This window comes from Dunckerocampus dactyliophorus, chromosome 13 (genome assembly GCF_027744805.1).
Source record: "Dunckerocampus dactyliophorus isolate RoL2022-P2 chromosome 13, RoL_Ddac_1.1, whole genome shotgun sequence".
Taxonomy (NCBI): Eukaryota; Metazoa; Chordata; class Actinopteri; order Syngnathiformes; family Syngnathidae; genus Dunckerocampus; species Dunckerocampus dactyliophorus.
The window spans coordinates 15,615,073-15,630,945 of NC_072831.1; the positions used below are offsets into that span (position 1 = coordinate 15,615,073).

General features: G+C 41.1%; 1 protein-coding gene across 5 annotated transcripts in view; it reads left to right on the plus strand.

Moving 5' to 3' along the window:
* The window catches only part of arid1b (AT rich interactive domain 1B (SWI1-like)), a 263,934-nt gene that overhangs the window by 212,039 nt on the left and 36,022 nt on the right, over positions 1-15,873 (plus strand). For all 5 annotated transcript variants that reach the window (XR_008573456.1, XR_008573455.1, XR_008573454.1 and 2 more), the window contains one exon: positions 14,069-14,196. Coding sequence is in view for 1 of the 5 variants with exons in the window: in XM_054796793.1 (XP_054652768.1) it covers positions 14,069-14,196 (128 nt within the window). In the remaining 4 variants the exon portion in view is untranslated. The remainder of the gene's footprint in view (positions 1-14,068; positions 14,197-15,873) is intronic.

Below are 15,873 nucleotides of genomic sequence, written 5' to 3' on the forward strand. Positions count from 1 at the left end.
TTGTATGAGGCTTTGAATGCTGCACTGTCGAGACATAAAAAAGAAGGAAAAGTAAACCACAGATTTCGCAGTGAAAACACCAGAGACAGAAGAGACACCAAGCACCTTCACTCAATGGCAATACACTTTGATGCCGTATCCGTACACGAGTTCAGAAATATTATTGCGCCATCAGGGTTGAATACATATTTAGTGTTTGCAATGTTGGGGCTGCTGAGGGATCGTATGTGTGGGGGTGTAAACTTCTGTCGAACCCAGCTAAGGGAACATGAGCAAACATGGCCACCTTGAGAGAAAAATGGTGGATATCTTTGTTTTGTCCTCTTGTTTGTATGAAACCTCAGGATAAGCTAACAATGTACATTGACATTTGTCAGTATTTATTATATTTTCTGATGATGACAAGGGATAGGTACCGAAACTGGGTTCCATACTGGCACCGGTGCAGACATTAACGGTAGTAACCAGACCAAAAAAGGAAGTAGTGCCTCATTTCGGTGCTAAATTAATGCAGACTCACACTGATGCTCTTTTAATATTTTATTTATACTAGAGATGCATGTTAATTATCAGGCTGATATGAGAAAATATGTCATACTGATGCATCCAATAACAGTAAAAACAGCTCCAATCACCGATTAAAAAAAGACAGCTCCAATGAGGCACTGTCCTGTAGGTGGGTTAGCGTGAGCAAATCAAGCGCTCCATTTCTGTGACGTGCTGTCAACGGCTCGTCGAAACTTCCCCCGAGCTCACTTGTAAACAAACATATCATTGATCGTGTGTGACCTTTTATCAGCCACCTGAAACGCCAGCGGGGCCCAGGGCTTGTTCCTATTGCCCAGTGTTTGAAAAGTGCAAAAAAGTTTGCCAAGGGCGAAAGCGACCTGTGATTTCATCATGGCGCTGGACGACCAGCCCTTTGCCATTGTTGTAGATGCCGGCTTTGATTGGCAAGTAAACCCCTTGGAGCCTTTTCTTGTTTGTTTTGTTAAAAGTAGTGATGTCATAGTACTTGGTTAGGGCAAATTTACAGGTAGTTTTGTCAAATCCAACTTTGTTTGAGTTGTTGTTACCTCCAGTTGTGTGCAAAATAGTTAAAATCTAAATGTAAAAAATAATTGATATAAAAAGTTTATTATTATACGGTATTATAAGGTTATTGGTATCAGTCTTAAGAAGCAGGAAGTTATTGGTATTGGCCTGAAAAAAAAATATTGTGCACCCCTAATTTATACCTAAATATTCCAAAGAGTAATACAGTGTTCCCTCGCTCTATCGCGGCTCACCTTTTGTGAATTTGCTGTTTGGCAGAATTTTTTTTGTGGTTTTTCAATGGCGGCGTTGAGAAGTTGCTTTCTGGTTGGGACCTCTTGATTTAGCCTCTTTATGTGAGGTCCTCAGGCCAGATGACGTCATCACAACCCAACTCCACCCACTGGCCCACACTAAACCCTGCTATCTCCCGACTTTCAACGAGTCTTTATTCATTAGTTTTTGTAATTTGTTCAAAAGAACTGCTGAGTTTTTGTCACCTACGTCTGTAAATGAATTTTTTTTTATTCATTGGCTTGAAAATGCCCTGGATTTTCATGAAGTTGCTGATGGAGGAATTAGAAGGCTTAAACAAAAAGTAAATAAATGGAGAGCCTGAGTGAAAGTCCCAAAGGGTCTTTTATTGATGAATGAGGCCCATTCTTCCTTTAAAAAAATGTTGGAAAACCTTTGTAAGAACTGTTTTGAACTGAATTTAAAGTTAAAGGAGAACTGCAATTTTTTTAGTAAATGTTCTGTGCATTCTAAAGCGAGAAAAACAGCTAGCATGAGGCAGCTAACAATGCAGGTCAAAGAGAGCTATCTGTATATGCTGCTTGCTAACCCCGTATTATGGCAAAACAAACAAAGCCACGTCCACTCACCAAGCCAAAGTAAAAAAAAAACAGCGGTTCTTTTCAGGTGGACTGGCTGTCGGTGTATGTGCGACCAGAAGAACAACAGGTGAATCTGGGTGAGATTTTTTTCTTTTTCGAATGACAAAAGGCTGCTCTGAAAAACATACCGCAAAGCCGAAGTAGCAAGCGAGGTTTCGGAGTGAAAAGTGTGGACTGAATGTTTGGTTTGTAGAGTACTGGAGTGCTTTTATTCTGATGACCGGACTTACCGGCTACAGGAAGTGTTGCCGAAGGGAGCGGAAAATGGTTGTTTTTTTAGGTTGCGATTTTTTTTTTTTGTATTGATTTTTTTAAATTTACACAACAGTAAACCTATACAACAAATATGGCATCACTTTTAAGTACATTTCCAGAATGAAATAGTGCCAGAACAGGCTGCTGCTCAACAAAAAGAACTAAGGGAATGAAAGTATACATACTGTAATTAACAAATGAAATTAACAAAGGAAATTATAAACTAGTGGTTTCCTACATTCAGATCATGAATTGGATGAAGCTGAGAATAAAGAAAGCTAGATTGTGAAATACCTCTTGCCGTCTCTTTGAATTTACACATACACAAAATGCCACAGAATGGAAGTTGGACCACCTCAGGTTGTCGGGTTTTGGACAGGTATGGTACCACACTGTGCACGTCTGATGGCGCTCACAGAGGTCCAAGGCATGCTCAGGTCGTTTGTGTGTATGCTCAGACAGTTGAAAAACTCGGGGGAACATTGGGCAGCATCCTATGTTCTCGTGGGCTTTGTTAATGAAATATTGAATACTCTTTCGACGGCAGCGACTTTGTAGAATGAACAGGATTGCAACAGACATTAAAAAAAGAAACTCTTGGGTCTCTGCCAGCTGTCTTGCCGACACTGTTGTTCTTGTCTGCTGTCAATCATTCTGCCTGCTTGTGTTCTCTCCCCTCCCACCTGTTACTCTTTTTTTTACCAACTCTCCCAACTGTATCGTCCTCTCCCTCTCTGCTCTGTTATCCTACCCCAGACTCTTTTATCTCACTCCGTCTTTTATCCTCCCAATTTGCTTTTTGTTCTCTGCTGTCTCCAGTGCTGCCTTGTTATGTTTTCCTCCCTCAGATCCCACTTTAAAACATCTGAGGGAGATCAGGAGAAAATTGGCCTGTGAAAACCTGCAGTTAAAGGCTCCAGTGCCCCGTTTGCTCTTCCGATCTCAGCGCAACGTTCCGAAACGTTCAGACCTAGTTCCTCCCTGTCTGAGAAACAAGCTGTTAGTCGCTGCACACATCTAGTTTCCTGCTTTGATGCATCGACCCTGTGTGAACCACACAGCCGCCTACTCCCGTCACTCTGGAAAAAAAAGTCTATCATTGTACGTTTAAGGGTGCGATGGCTTGTCATTGGGATGTTTTCCTCAAAAGTACTCGTTTTGTACTCTTGACTTTTACAGTTTAGGAATATACGTTTAATGTTCGGTCGTGAAAACATTACATGGAGTTAAATCTGTTTTCGTTATAATGCATAGTTTGGCAAAACGCTGTCTTTTGTTCAAAAGATTAAAAAAATTAAACATAATTTGTTTTTTTAACAAATTATGTTTTGTTTTTTTAAACGTACACTTGTGGTCTTCCCCAGACCTTCAATCACCATTAAAACACAAGCAACAGCTTCATTACACTGATGATTACAAATAGTCAACCCCATTGTTACAGGTAGGCTTTATATTTGGGATTTTGTCAACCACCAGTAGTCTATAACCTTTATTCCTTTAACATGGGTTCACGATTTGTGTGTCAGAGCACACTCACACATTTTTTACCCTGGTTGGACCACCGTAGAGGTCAACTTTAGCTAATAAAACTAATAAAGCATGGATAACATTTTTATTTTTGTAGCATTTATACATGTAATTGTTTTTAAAACCAATCCTATCGGCTGTAGTGCCAACAGAGAGAATATACATTACCTTAGTGTCTAACATTAACGTTGCACATGTTGGTAAGTAATAGCAGCTAAAAAGTAAAGCAGGCTGCTAATATTTTGACCATGATAAGGAGTGTTCATGTTTCCACTTTTATTCCTTTAAGTAAATAATGGCAGCTAAATAACCCTAACAGTATAGTGGTTAATTAAAAAATTACATACATACAGTAAATAGTGTTCCAGGATCAAACCATTCCATCCTAAAACTTGTATCAATTGTACAGGCGTGATTTAAGTAGCATTTTATATTCTCAGCTGTCATACAACAAAACATTTTTTGGTTATTAGGTTCATTGTTGGCCGCACGGTGGTCTAGTGGTTAGCACGTTGGCCAACACAGTAACAGCTTGGAGATCGGGAAGACCTGGGTTCGGCATTTCTGTGTGGAGTTTGCATGTTCTCCCCGTGTGCGCGTGGGTTTTCTCCGGGTACTCCGGCTTCCTCCCACATTCCAAAAACATGCATGTTAGGTTCATTGACGACTCTAAATTGTCCATAGGTATGAATGTGAGTGTGAATGGTTGTTTGTCTATATGTGCCCTGCCATTGGCTGGCGACCAGTCCAGGGTGTACCCCGCCTGTCGCCCAAAGTCAGCTGGGATAGGCTCCAGCATGTCCCTGTGACCCTAATGAGGAAGAAGCGGTATAGAAAATGGATGGATGGAGGTTCATTGTTTTTAAATACAAATTATGGCTGTCAAATGGTAAAAAAAACACTCATCTCTTTGATCGTAGCAGAGCATTTGAATGAGACTTTAACCGCGGTATTATGAGCCATGAAGGGTTGCGTTCAAAGACATTACGAAACTTTGAATTCACATGTTTTGAGATTAATTTTCTGGGACTTCCGAGCAGCAAATTGTGCTTCCTCAGTAAGTGTTACATTAGTGAAAGATAAGAATATCCACTTACTGTTTTTCCTTGTCTTTTTGTTTATTTAGACTACACGTTTATGCATAATAAAGACGTGATTTCCGGAGTGTCATTGAATGCACCTCGCTGTCGTCTTGTGACAATGAGGAAGTGTTGGTCCCAGGACGAGCTGACTAGAGACGTGTTTGTGAGTTGGAGATATATACAGTATATGGTGTTGGACTTGCACTGCTGTTGGTGTGTTCAGGTCAGAATAAAGTTATAAACGAGCAGCAGACACTGTGTGACTCTGTGGGGACGCTGTTGTGGCTCCGTCTGCCATCATAACAGAGCGATGTGGCTTGACATGATTATGATTAAATGGTGCAAACGGAATTAAAATGAAATGAATTGGTTACCGCCGTTAACGCTCTATTTTGTGACAGCCCTAGTAAAAGTATAAAAGCATTCAATGACAAAGGCACAATGCAGAGGTGTGATTGGTGCTGCAGGGGCATCCTACACATTTCATTTGTAACATTCTTATTTATCGCACAAAGAATGAAGTTCAACATCGTTAATAGTAAAAACTATAAAACACTCTAACTTCCTGCATATTCTTCTTCCCTTCTGACGTCTTGAGGCTCGTCTTTTTGGAAGAAATGTCGTAAAAGAGCCACAAAAAAAACACAAAGAAAATCTTGTAATGTTCGTTGTGAAGTATTGTGCATACCTGTCAACATTTTCATTATCCAGTAACTGTGCTGTTATATTGCCGTGCTTCTTTTATTTTGAAGGCCTGACTTTATTGGCTACAGGATGTGTCACGCCGATGTTGCCCCAGCGTTGCCAACCAGAAGCTGTGCTGAACCGGAAAGGATTCTTTTTCTCATAAATGTTAAAATACAGGAAAAATACGGGAGGGAAAGAAGGGAAAAATACGGTAGAGTTTGCCTGTGAAAATGGGAGGGTTGACAGGTATGAGTATTGGTGGCATCACTCATGACAGCGATTCAAGCTCTGTGCAACTTTGGCAAATTGTACAACCTCTGGGGAAGTCAACTTTAGAGGTTCCTCTATGCTTTCATGCATATTTACACAATTAAAAAAGCATATGCAGCTTCTTAAAAAAATAACCACTTGTTTGGCCTCCCTGATGGATGTGAAGTACGAGGACGAAAAAGACATTTGTTTAGAGAGAAGGTGCAGCAGAGTTTTTTTTTAGGGGCTGTGGATTGATGGTGGGGTATTTTGGAGAGGAGAGCAGAAAGTATTAAAAGGTATAAGCTCTTCTTGGCAGCAGCTTCTAAGGACAGAATTGGCTTTTCAAATGACTTTACAACGCTGCCGGCGACACTCTACAAAAAGTTCCCGGAGCTATAGGAACGTGCGCTGTCGAAAAAATAAGCACTTAGTAGAAGAAGAGCAAAAGCTTTGAGGAAAAAAAAGACGTAAATCAAAGGGAAATTGCAGAGAAAAAATGTAGGAAGAACGAGGAGGAGTGCTCCTAGGCAAATCCTTGCCAAATAATTCATTTCTGACCTTCTTAGTAAGTAAATTTCCTAAATAAATAAGAGCAGCACTTGAGTGTCAGAAACGGGGATAGTGCCTGTGGCACTTTGTCGCTTGCAGTCTTGGCAGGCTTGTGGAGTGTTCTGTTTTCATTAGATGGGCAAAATAAATGGCTTCTCCTCCATCCATACTGAGCTGTTTGATGTTTGGAGGATGCAGAGCGGAGCGAAGTGAAGAGGAGCTTTTCTCTGGATTTAATATGTTAAAAGCTGTCCTTTATTTTTGTGCAGGGGGTTCTGTTGTGTGTTTATGTGTGTGAGCCAGGAGTTTGTAAGAGCTACTAGGCCGGCCTGCCCCAAGAACAGATTGGCTCCATATATAATTCATGGCCTCCAGCCGATCCACTCCATCCAGCAAACCTCCCTGTCTGGCTCTTTTTCTGACACTTTCCTCTACACTTTCTTGCACACACACACAACGCACTGGGATCGATGGGTTGCAGTCTTCACACCCCTCGCGGCCCCAGCACATGTGCTGTCTCATCTAGTTAACAGCGCTGGGAGGAGGCTTCAGAGTGGCCTGTCACCACCCAGGAAGGACACAAGGTGCTGCCACATCCAGAGAAACCAAGTCAGATGGTTGGCTGGCACCTCGTAACCATGGCAATCCCTTTGCAACAGCACACACACATACATGAGTACAAGGACAGGCTCCAACACTCATATACACACACACACACACACACACACTGCCCCATGGTGTGAAAGTCCACATGTGTGATGCTCTTCACTGTTTTTTGGACATGAATGTGTTTATAGTCACATTCTGTGGTAGCAAGACAGTGCCACTGATGTAACAGCAGCACCTACTCAAGTGCAGACCTCCACCAAGGAGACCACCAAATTTCTGTTTTTTTTCTGACCACATTGTAATGAGGGCCAGTTTCACAATAGGCAACATGTGCTCTGACAATAACGAGGAAGTAAATGGCAATGAACAGCCTTTACTGTGAAGGCACACTCTAAACAGAGGGATCTTTTTACTTCAAGCAGCCAATTAACAAATGGTACAACATAACATCCATCCATCTTCTATACCGTTTATCCTCCTTAGGGTCACAGATAAACAGGAGCCAATCATAGTTTATCATTTTAATTTCAATTTATTTTCTTCTTTACCATTTAAATTATTAATTTATATTACATTATACTTATTCGACTTTCATTTTCTGTTTTAAAGTAGCCTGTTGTGTCACTATTTCATCCTGGCATTGTACTTGAAATTGATGCCATGTTTGTTGTATATGTTTACTTTTGTCTAAATAAAAAAATAATAAAATTAACTCTCAACCGACCTTTTGGTCCCTTCAGCAACGCAAACTCGGCGTAACACTTCCTGTAGCCGATACGTCAAAATAAAAGCACGGCAGTAAAACATGCACAGTTAAGCCACACATTCAGTCCACACTTTTCACTCTGAAAACTGGCTTGCTACTTTGGCTTTGCATCATGTTTTATAAAGCAGTCCTTTCTCATTCAGGAATTTGTTCTTCTGTTTGCACATACTCCGACAGCCATCCAGCCATCCATTTTCAATCTATACCACTTATCCTCACTAGGGGGGATGCTGGAGCCTCTCCGACAGCTAAGTCCACCTTAAAAGAACTGTTTTTTTTACTTTGGCTTGGTGAGTCGTTGATGGACTACCCGTTTGTTTCCCCATAATACAGGGTTAGCCAGCAGCATTAGCTATACGCTAACCTGCTGTTTTTACAGTTTTACAGTTCAGGTTGGATTGTATTTTGTGCGCAGCACTGATTTGCGCTGCGCAGCAAACTCGAGAGCGATGCGTGACTGCGCACATGCTCATCTTAGGGAACATTTGGGAACATTGCTCACCTGACTGTGAGGTAGATGTGTTACCCACGACCCCACCATGCTGTCCAGAAAGGAAAATATATTCAATAATAATCAATTCAATAACCAACAATTAAAAACACGACTATCTATAAGTCAACAAGTCTAACTCAATAACACAAATGACAAAACAAAATTTTCGCTAGCACCCACCCCCACACGCCCTGCCAGCTGCCTACTGTGGTGCAGGCTGTGTTATTATATGTCCGTGCTTCTTTTATTTTGAAGGCTTGACTTTATTGGCTACAGGAGGTGTCATGCTACTTGGAGCGCCAACTGCAAAAATGACCAGAGGAAGCCACAGTGTTGTTGTCAAAGACATCAAGGAACGGGACAAATATTAAAGACGACATCGTCTCGACTAAAGACAAAACTCACAAAGACTTGACGCAGCTGGAAGTCAACAACAATCAACAATACCACCTGTGCAATAACATAAACCATGCCAAATTCAACATATCCAGAATATCAAGGAACATATTTAATGTTAAGTTATTGCTCAATTTACATACAAAATTACTTAGAAATTGTGTGATTCAGTCAAAAATGTTCACACCAGTATTTTATTTGTATTTTTTATTTTTATTTCAGTGTTTTTGATTTACTTTTATTTTTATTTTATTGTATTTACTGTTTACTCTTATTTCATGTCTCCACTCATAACTTATTTCTGTTTATTGTTCACAACTTATTCCTCTTTTATCATTATTTGAGCACCTACTTGCCGTATGTTTTTTTTTGTTACTCATTCTTTTCTTTTCACACACGAAGTGAACAAAATTGTCAGCGTCAAAATGTAAGCAAGTGAAATATTGTGACACCATGTCAAATGCATGGTGTTAATGAGTTATCAGTAATAGATAGACGTGGAGAAGGGGTATGATTAAATAAGCTCTGCTTCTTCCTACTCCTTTTCAGACATGCTGACTTGTGCAAATGGAACCATGTGACGTTTCGTGATGTAGTAACTTGTTCAGCATGTCTCAAATAAACCATACCAAATCATGACGTGCTACAAATAAGATGACGGAGTTTTTTTTTTTTTATCCTAGGGTAGGGGAACGCTTAAATGGCGACCTAAAGGGTCAAAAACAAAAGTAAAAAGAAAAACAAAAAAATGCGGAGTGCTATATTTTGGTTCGTTTGCATATCCATATGTTAGTATCAGGCTACATCCTGGTTCATGTAGAATGACATAAGATGTTAGTTCGGATTCGGCGGACAGGACACTACCATTTGCATTCAGTGATGGGAGGCACAGCATCTTTCACCTGTTTGATAAACATATGGTTCAATTCATATTTCTCTTAGTGTGTCGAATCGAATCAAACCTGAGATGACCGTCTTTGTAAGGGCAGAATTTGTGATATTGGTATTACTCCCGTGGATTTTGTGACAGCGCATATTTATTTTGCAGTGTTCAATATTCCTTTGTTAGACCCGCTGTGGTCTGCCTACATCCTCCTCTTGGGCCCCTCTTCAATGTTGCTGCTTTCTTGTCTTTCCTTCACTTACTCCCTCCCTCTCTACAGCAACAGGACACAGATTTTTTTTTTCTCCTCGGCGCAAAGGTGCCTGAGAGCAAGATGAATTCGTTTTGCCCTTTTTTTTTCCTCTCCGATAGCTGTACTTGCATATATTAAGTGTGATTAAACGCTGTGCAGTGCCTCCATCAAGTGCTCGCTAATGGCCTTTTTTATGACATGAATTAGTCATAATGGGAGTGCAGCACAGTCGAAAGCCTCCAACTACTGTTGTTGTTGTTGATTTGGATGTTTGGCCGTACACATGAGACCGTAGCTCCTATTGCTATAAGTGGGTGCTGGAAAAGTTGGAAGGCATTTGGCATTGCAAAGAAAACATGTTTTCATGCAAGACGTGTGAAGATCAAAAGGTAAATGTATTTCTGCATGTTGACTCACACAGGGCTTATTAGACAGTGGAGTCTCTATTCCCCCCCTTCATCGGGAAATGGGGCCAGATAAGCGTGGATTTTCTGCTCATCTGTGTCTCTTCGTTGGCGCTCCCCAGTGCACCTCGACCCTCCTCCCCCCCATAGAGGGATTACATATGTATCATCAGTTGTGCTCTATGACTAATTACATCTGTGAGATGAGATTATAGGGAGGTTTACCAAGCCGATCCCTCCTCTTAGGCTAACTGTATCGGTTCCAACATGCAGCATTACACTGTGAAAGAGAGACTGATGCCAATGAGTAAGCAATTTGAATGACATAAACCCAAATAGAATCCTTTTGTCCACAAAAAAACCTCTACATTTGCTCATAAAACATCGTCTTATGGTCTTCTGTAGCTTAGATTGTCCATCTTTTGTCTTTATAGACACATCACAGCATCCATCATCCGTCCATCCATTGTCTACCACTTATCCTTGGTAGGGTCACATGAAGCTGGAGTCTATCCCAGTTGACACCACCCTGGATTGGTCCCCAGTCAATCACAGGGCAGATATAGAGACAGACAAGCATTCACACTCACATTTACCGAATCATAGAGTTGGGACTGAATCCACGCTACCTGCACGGCAGTCAAGCAAGTCAACCACTAGACCAGGGGTCGGCAACCCACGCCTCCAGAGCCGCATGCGGCTCATCAGGCCCCTTGTTGCGGCTCCCATGCCGAGCTCTGTGATTTTTTTTTTTAATACCGAAACAGAGGAAAATTTGCGTTTTCAAAAAGAGTATGAAATATCCGACTCACCGCAAGTCCATGAATGCATCTACACTGCGTTCTGACTGTAGATTGGAAGGGGGAGGAGAGCCACTGTGATAATGACACACAAAAAAGATGTCTTGAGAGTGGGCTACCGCCGCGGTAAGCTATGCATAACGATTCAAATTTATCCCTAAAAAGAAAAACGTTGGAAGAAAATAGAGAGTTTAATTTTGTGTGCTTGAAATGTGGTGAGAAATTATGTCTTTCAACGTTACAGAAAATGTAACGTTGAAAGACATTTTCAAAACAAGCACTCAGCTTTTTCTGAAAAGCATCCAACTGCAGATGGGCGTAACGGAGCGATTTGGGAACTACTGCGGAAATGTTGAGCTGAGCAAACATGCTTTCAAGAAGTGGATGAAGGCTCCACTCTCAACCACAGCTGCTAGTGTTGTAGCTGACTTGCTGCACTGGAGATCATAAGGAGGAGAAAGCCGTTCACAGATGCAGAATACATGAAAGAATCGTTCTTAAAAATATCACAGCGTCTATTCTCCGAATTAAAAAAAAAAGAAGAAATTATTCAGGGGCCGCGCGGTGGTCTAGTGGTTAGCATGTTGGCCAACACAGTAACAGTCTGGAGGTCGTGGGTTTGATTCTCCCCTGGGCATTTCTGTGTGGAGTTTGCATGTTCTCCCCGTGCGTGCGTGGGTTTTCTCCGGGTACTCCGGTTTCCTCCCACATCCCAAAACCATGCATGTTAGGTTAATTGACGACTCTAAATTGTCCATAGGTATGAATGTGAGTGTGAATGGTTGTTTGTCTATATGTGCCCTGCCATTGGCTGGCGACCAGTCCAGGGTGTACCCCGCCTGTTGTCCAAAGTCAACTGGGAGAGACTCCAGCATTGCCCTCGCGACCCTAATGAGGAGAAACAGTATAGAAAATGGATGGATGGATGGAAGAAATTATTCAGAAAATGAAAGAAATGCTCCCCACTGCAAAGACAGTCAAGGACAGGACCAACAGAAGGGCAACAAACATCACCAGTAGGCAAATTGATGACATGAATTCAGTGCATATTGAATTGCCTATGATGAGTCAAGTGATGTAAATTACTGTATATTGAGAAGACAGCACTGACATGTAGACAGGTGAACTCTGATGCACTTCTTTATGTTAAAGGTGGCTACGTTTTCTTTCATTTTACACAAATACGGGAACAAGTCAAAACAGCCTACATACAGTATATGGTTCAGTGTTAAAATGGTTTCAAAGTAGGCCTAAACATGCTGGACTCCTCTGGGAAGATTTTGGAGTGAAGATATTTTCTGAAGTGATCAATGTTGAATCTGAGTTAACAATCTTTGTTCTAGTTTGTCGTCAGTGTTTTTGATGTGGTTGAGGTTAGAGCTCGCAGGTTATTCCACGCCAAACTCATCTAACCATGCCCAGTGTAACCTGCGCTCGTTAATCCCTTCCAAAGGGTCAGACGAAAACCAAGATGTACGAAAACCGAAATAATAAAATAATGCAAATCAAATTCATCTGTTCCAGACATGCAAAAATATTAACACAAAACACCAGCACAATTTATAGAGAATAATTACAGGTTTACATGCAGAAAACAATGCGAAATACAAAGAATAAAATGGATAAGTGAACATTTAACATCACTTTTACCTTTATTGAAGATTCGTGTTGATGAACACGGTGATGTGAGGAGGGAGGTGGCGAGAGGACGGAAGAGCCACGTGGACAAACTTAGAGTGGATTTTTGGAGCTGTATGCCTGCTCACTTGAACTTTATTATAAACTTCATTGGCAGGTGCCATCATCATGACACACTGGTCCGTGTTCCCCTTTAACCGTTCACTCTGCAACCTTTACATTACAGTCCCAGACTGCATGAAAGCTTATTCATCTAACACTCAGAATCAGACAGCGCGCTTGAACGTCTCATCAGCACAAAGCGCACAGTGCTTAAAAGGAGGACGCAAGGAGACTGATACAGAGTCGTTCATCGTTCTATGAACAAATAAACTACACACACACACAATAAAGTTGATTAAGGGATTCCTTGGCCGGAATCTGTCTCTTGTGTCCCAACTCTAAAGGAACCACGACACATTCTCCACAGAGACTGATTCGCCAACGTGTGGATGCTTTATTTGGGCAATCAATTCTGTGACTAGTTTGTGAGGTGCCCTGTTGGGCGGTATGCAAACAGGGACATGGAAAACTGAATCTGAAAACTGAAACCGGGGCGTAGGAGAACTGAGGTATACCTGTATTTTATAGGCTTCATGCACTGGGGCACATTCTTGCTGAAACACAAAATAATCTTACCCACAAAGTCTGAAAAATATCATTGTCTAAAATGTCGTAGTATGCAGAATACAATACATTTAGAGGCAACCCCTACTTGATTAATCACCCACGGGTGTGTGTCCTAGCACTGTTATGTCATGTAGTCTATACTACCATCTCATACCCCCGCACTTCCACTTTTACTGTTTTCATGGGTTTAGACCTCCCTTTTCTCCTCATGCCCTCACACGTTACATCTCTCTCCTCGGCCTTTTAATATGGTCGTCCAGGAAATAATCTTGTGCCAGCCCGAGAGGCCAAATTGTTCCAAACATAGAGTTCTCTTTCAACTCCTATGTCAGTGGCTTTGGCCTGCCCAACATGTAATGAAAGATGCAGCCTTTAATCTCAAGCCGCAGACACACACACACACACACACACGCACACATCCAGCAGGTTGCCGATAAGCCCTTCTGATGTCACTTGCGACACCGTGTGATGAGCATTGAGACGAGGGAGGCTGAAGGAGAGAGATTGAGCGGAATTGATTTTTGCCGTTGCCGTGGAAACAAATAATATGAGCCTCTCCAAAAGCACACCTTAATTAGTCAAATTATGACTTGTGGGAGGGGTTGGGGGGGGGGTTTGTAGAGGAAATGATAAGATCTAGAAGAGTTTTTCTTTTCTGATGCAAGAGCTGTGTGTTTGATCAGTGATATAGCGTCTGCCGTCTTTGGAGATCCCAAAAAGGAATAGAGTGGCAACAACAGATTGCCAAATCTCATCTATACGCAATCTTGCAACATTTTGTAACTCTCTTCTGACATTACTTCTAAACATTTGGAAACTGATATATTTGCTGCCAGATGATCTAACGATACAGTCTCTTGTCTCTTTTATACAGGCAGGGCACCTACCAAGGACCAAGTATCAGCCAGGCAAGCACAACAGTCTCCTACAGCCAACCAGCAGGCAACAATGACCCAGCCATGGGCAACACTCAAGGTCCAGTCTATAATGTGATGCCTTCAGGTACGTATACCACCTGGCAGAGCTTATTGTATTGTCTGTGTCACCAGCCGTGGACGTTGGCATGAGACGTGCCTGCATTAAAACCAAACACAGCGTCATAAAACCTTGACAAGACACAAATCACTTAAGAATGCTGCAATGCTAATTCAAATTCAAAACACAAATTCTTCATTTGAAAAATGTCATTGATACAAATCACACAGAAGACACAAATAATTAGAACATCCATTCAGTACAGTACAACTGAAATAAAAAGAGAAGTATTAGAAACTTAGCCTGAAATACTATCACTACCCATCCCTAAAATAAAATGTGGAACGTTGTGTAAAGTGTCTTATGTGCACCTCAGAAGCACATATACAGTTATTATTGTATTCAGATCAACACTTTGATTCTTTTTCCTGGTCATGTTTTGATTTAAGTTTTAACCTAAAGGCCAGCGAGCCAAATGAAGCCCGTCAATTCATTTTAGGTGGCCTGCGGAAGTGTTTGGAAAAGAGAGTTAAGTTCGAATGTATCGCAGACCTCATCAAACGTGCTTACGATGATCTGCTCGATAAAAGTATGTATGTCAGTTTAAACTGTTGCTGCCACGTTACTTTAATGGCCACAGTATTGTATATAGCACTAATTGCACAACCATTGTTACTAAAGGTGCCAGATTCAGTGTCAAAGTAACAATAGTTTAACTGTACACGACTAAAAACGACGCCACTTTTAAACTATTACAACCTGTCTGTACAAAATAACACTTTAAAGTAATTTGTCAACAAAGCAAGCTTTTTTTGCTTTGACATAGCGTAATAACAAATCAAAATCACCCCAAAACCTAAATTCTGAGTAGGGAGAATGTTGATTTAGGCCTGTCATGATAAATCATCAGTTAACCGCACGATAAATAAAAACGAACTCGATAATTTTGCCGGCCTTGATATATTGCAATGTGCATGCGTGTTTGTTTTCCCTCTCTCTCTCTCTACCAAACAGGCTGGAGAACAAGAGGGTTCACTCCGTGCATCTGTCTCAACACCCGGGCGCGTTGGTTTTATAGCAGAATGAACGGAGTGAGTGAACCCTCCTGTCAGTCATCCAGTCTCTTTGCTACGTGCTAGCGAGTACACTACCAAGTGTGTCGTGTGCTACACAATCAAATACTTTCTTCGTACCTGTTGTGTGTAAAACACGACCTGATGTCAGTTTCAGCCCGTTTGTGCATCGTCATTTTGAGACATGAAAAAGTTTGTGACAAAGACAGTGAAATAAATAATACAAAACGTTTCAGCTGCCGTGATTCCTGAAGTATATAACACCTCATTTTGCACCGAACGCGTTTTGCTGTATCCAAAACACGCATTTTGGCCAAACTCCGACAAAATGTTACACCCCATTAAACGTAAACAGCATACTCCACACACAATGTTGGTCAAGGAAGTGTATATGCAAATGAGCGGATGTCTGCATTGACACAATGTGGAGTTCGAAATATTTCCAGGTTTTTTTTTTTTAGTATTTCTAGGTTATTTCTCAGTTTTTGAATAACGAAAGTTGGCAGTGATTCAAAGGCAGAAATACTGTAATTGTGATTTTTATTTAAGTGCAATTTTTGCAATTTTATTTAAGTACAATTTTTGAGTCCATTTTATTTTTGTTTGTTTTTTTTGTCTTTTTTGTCTGTTT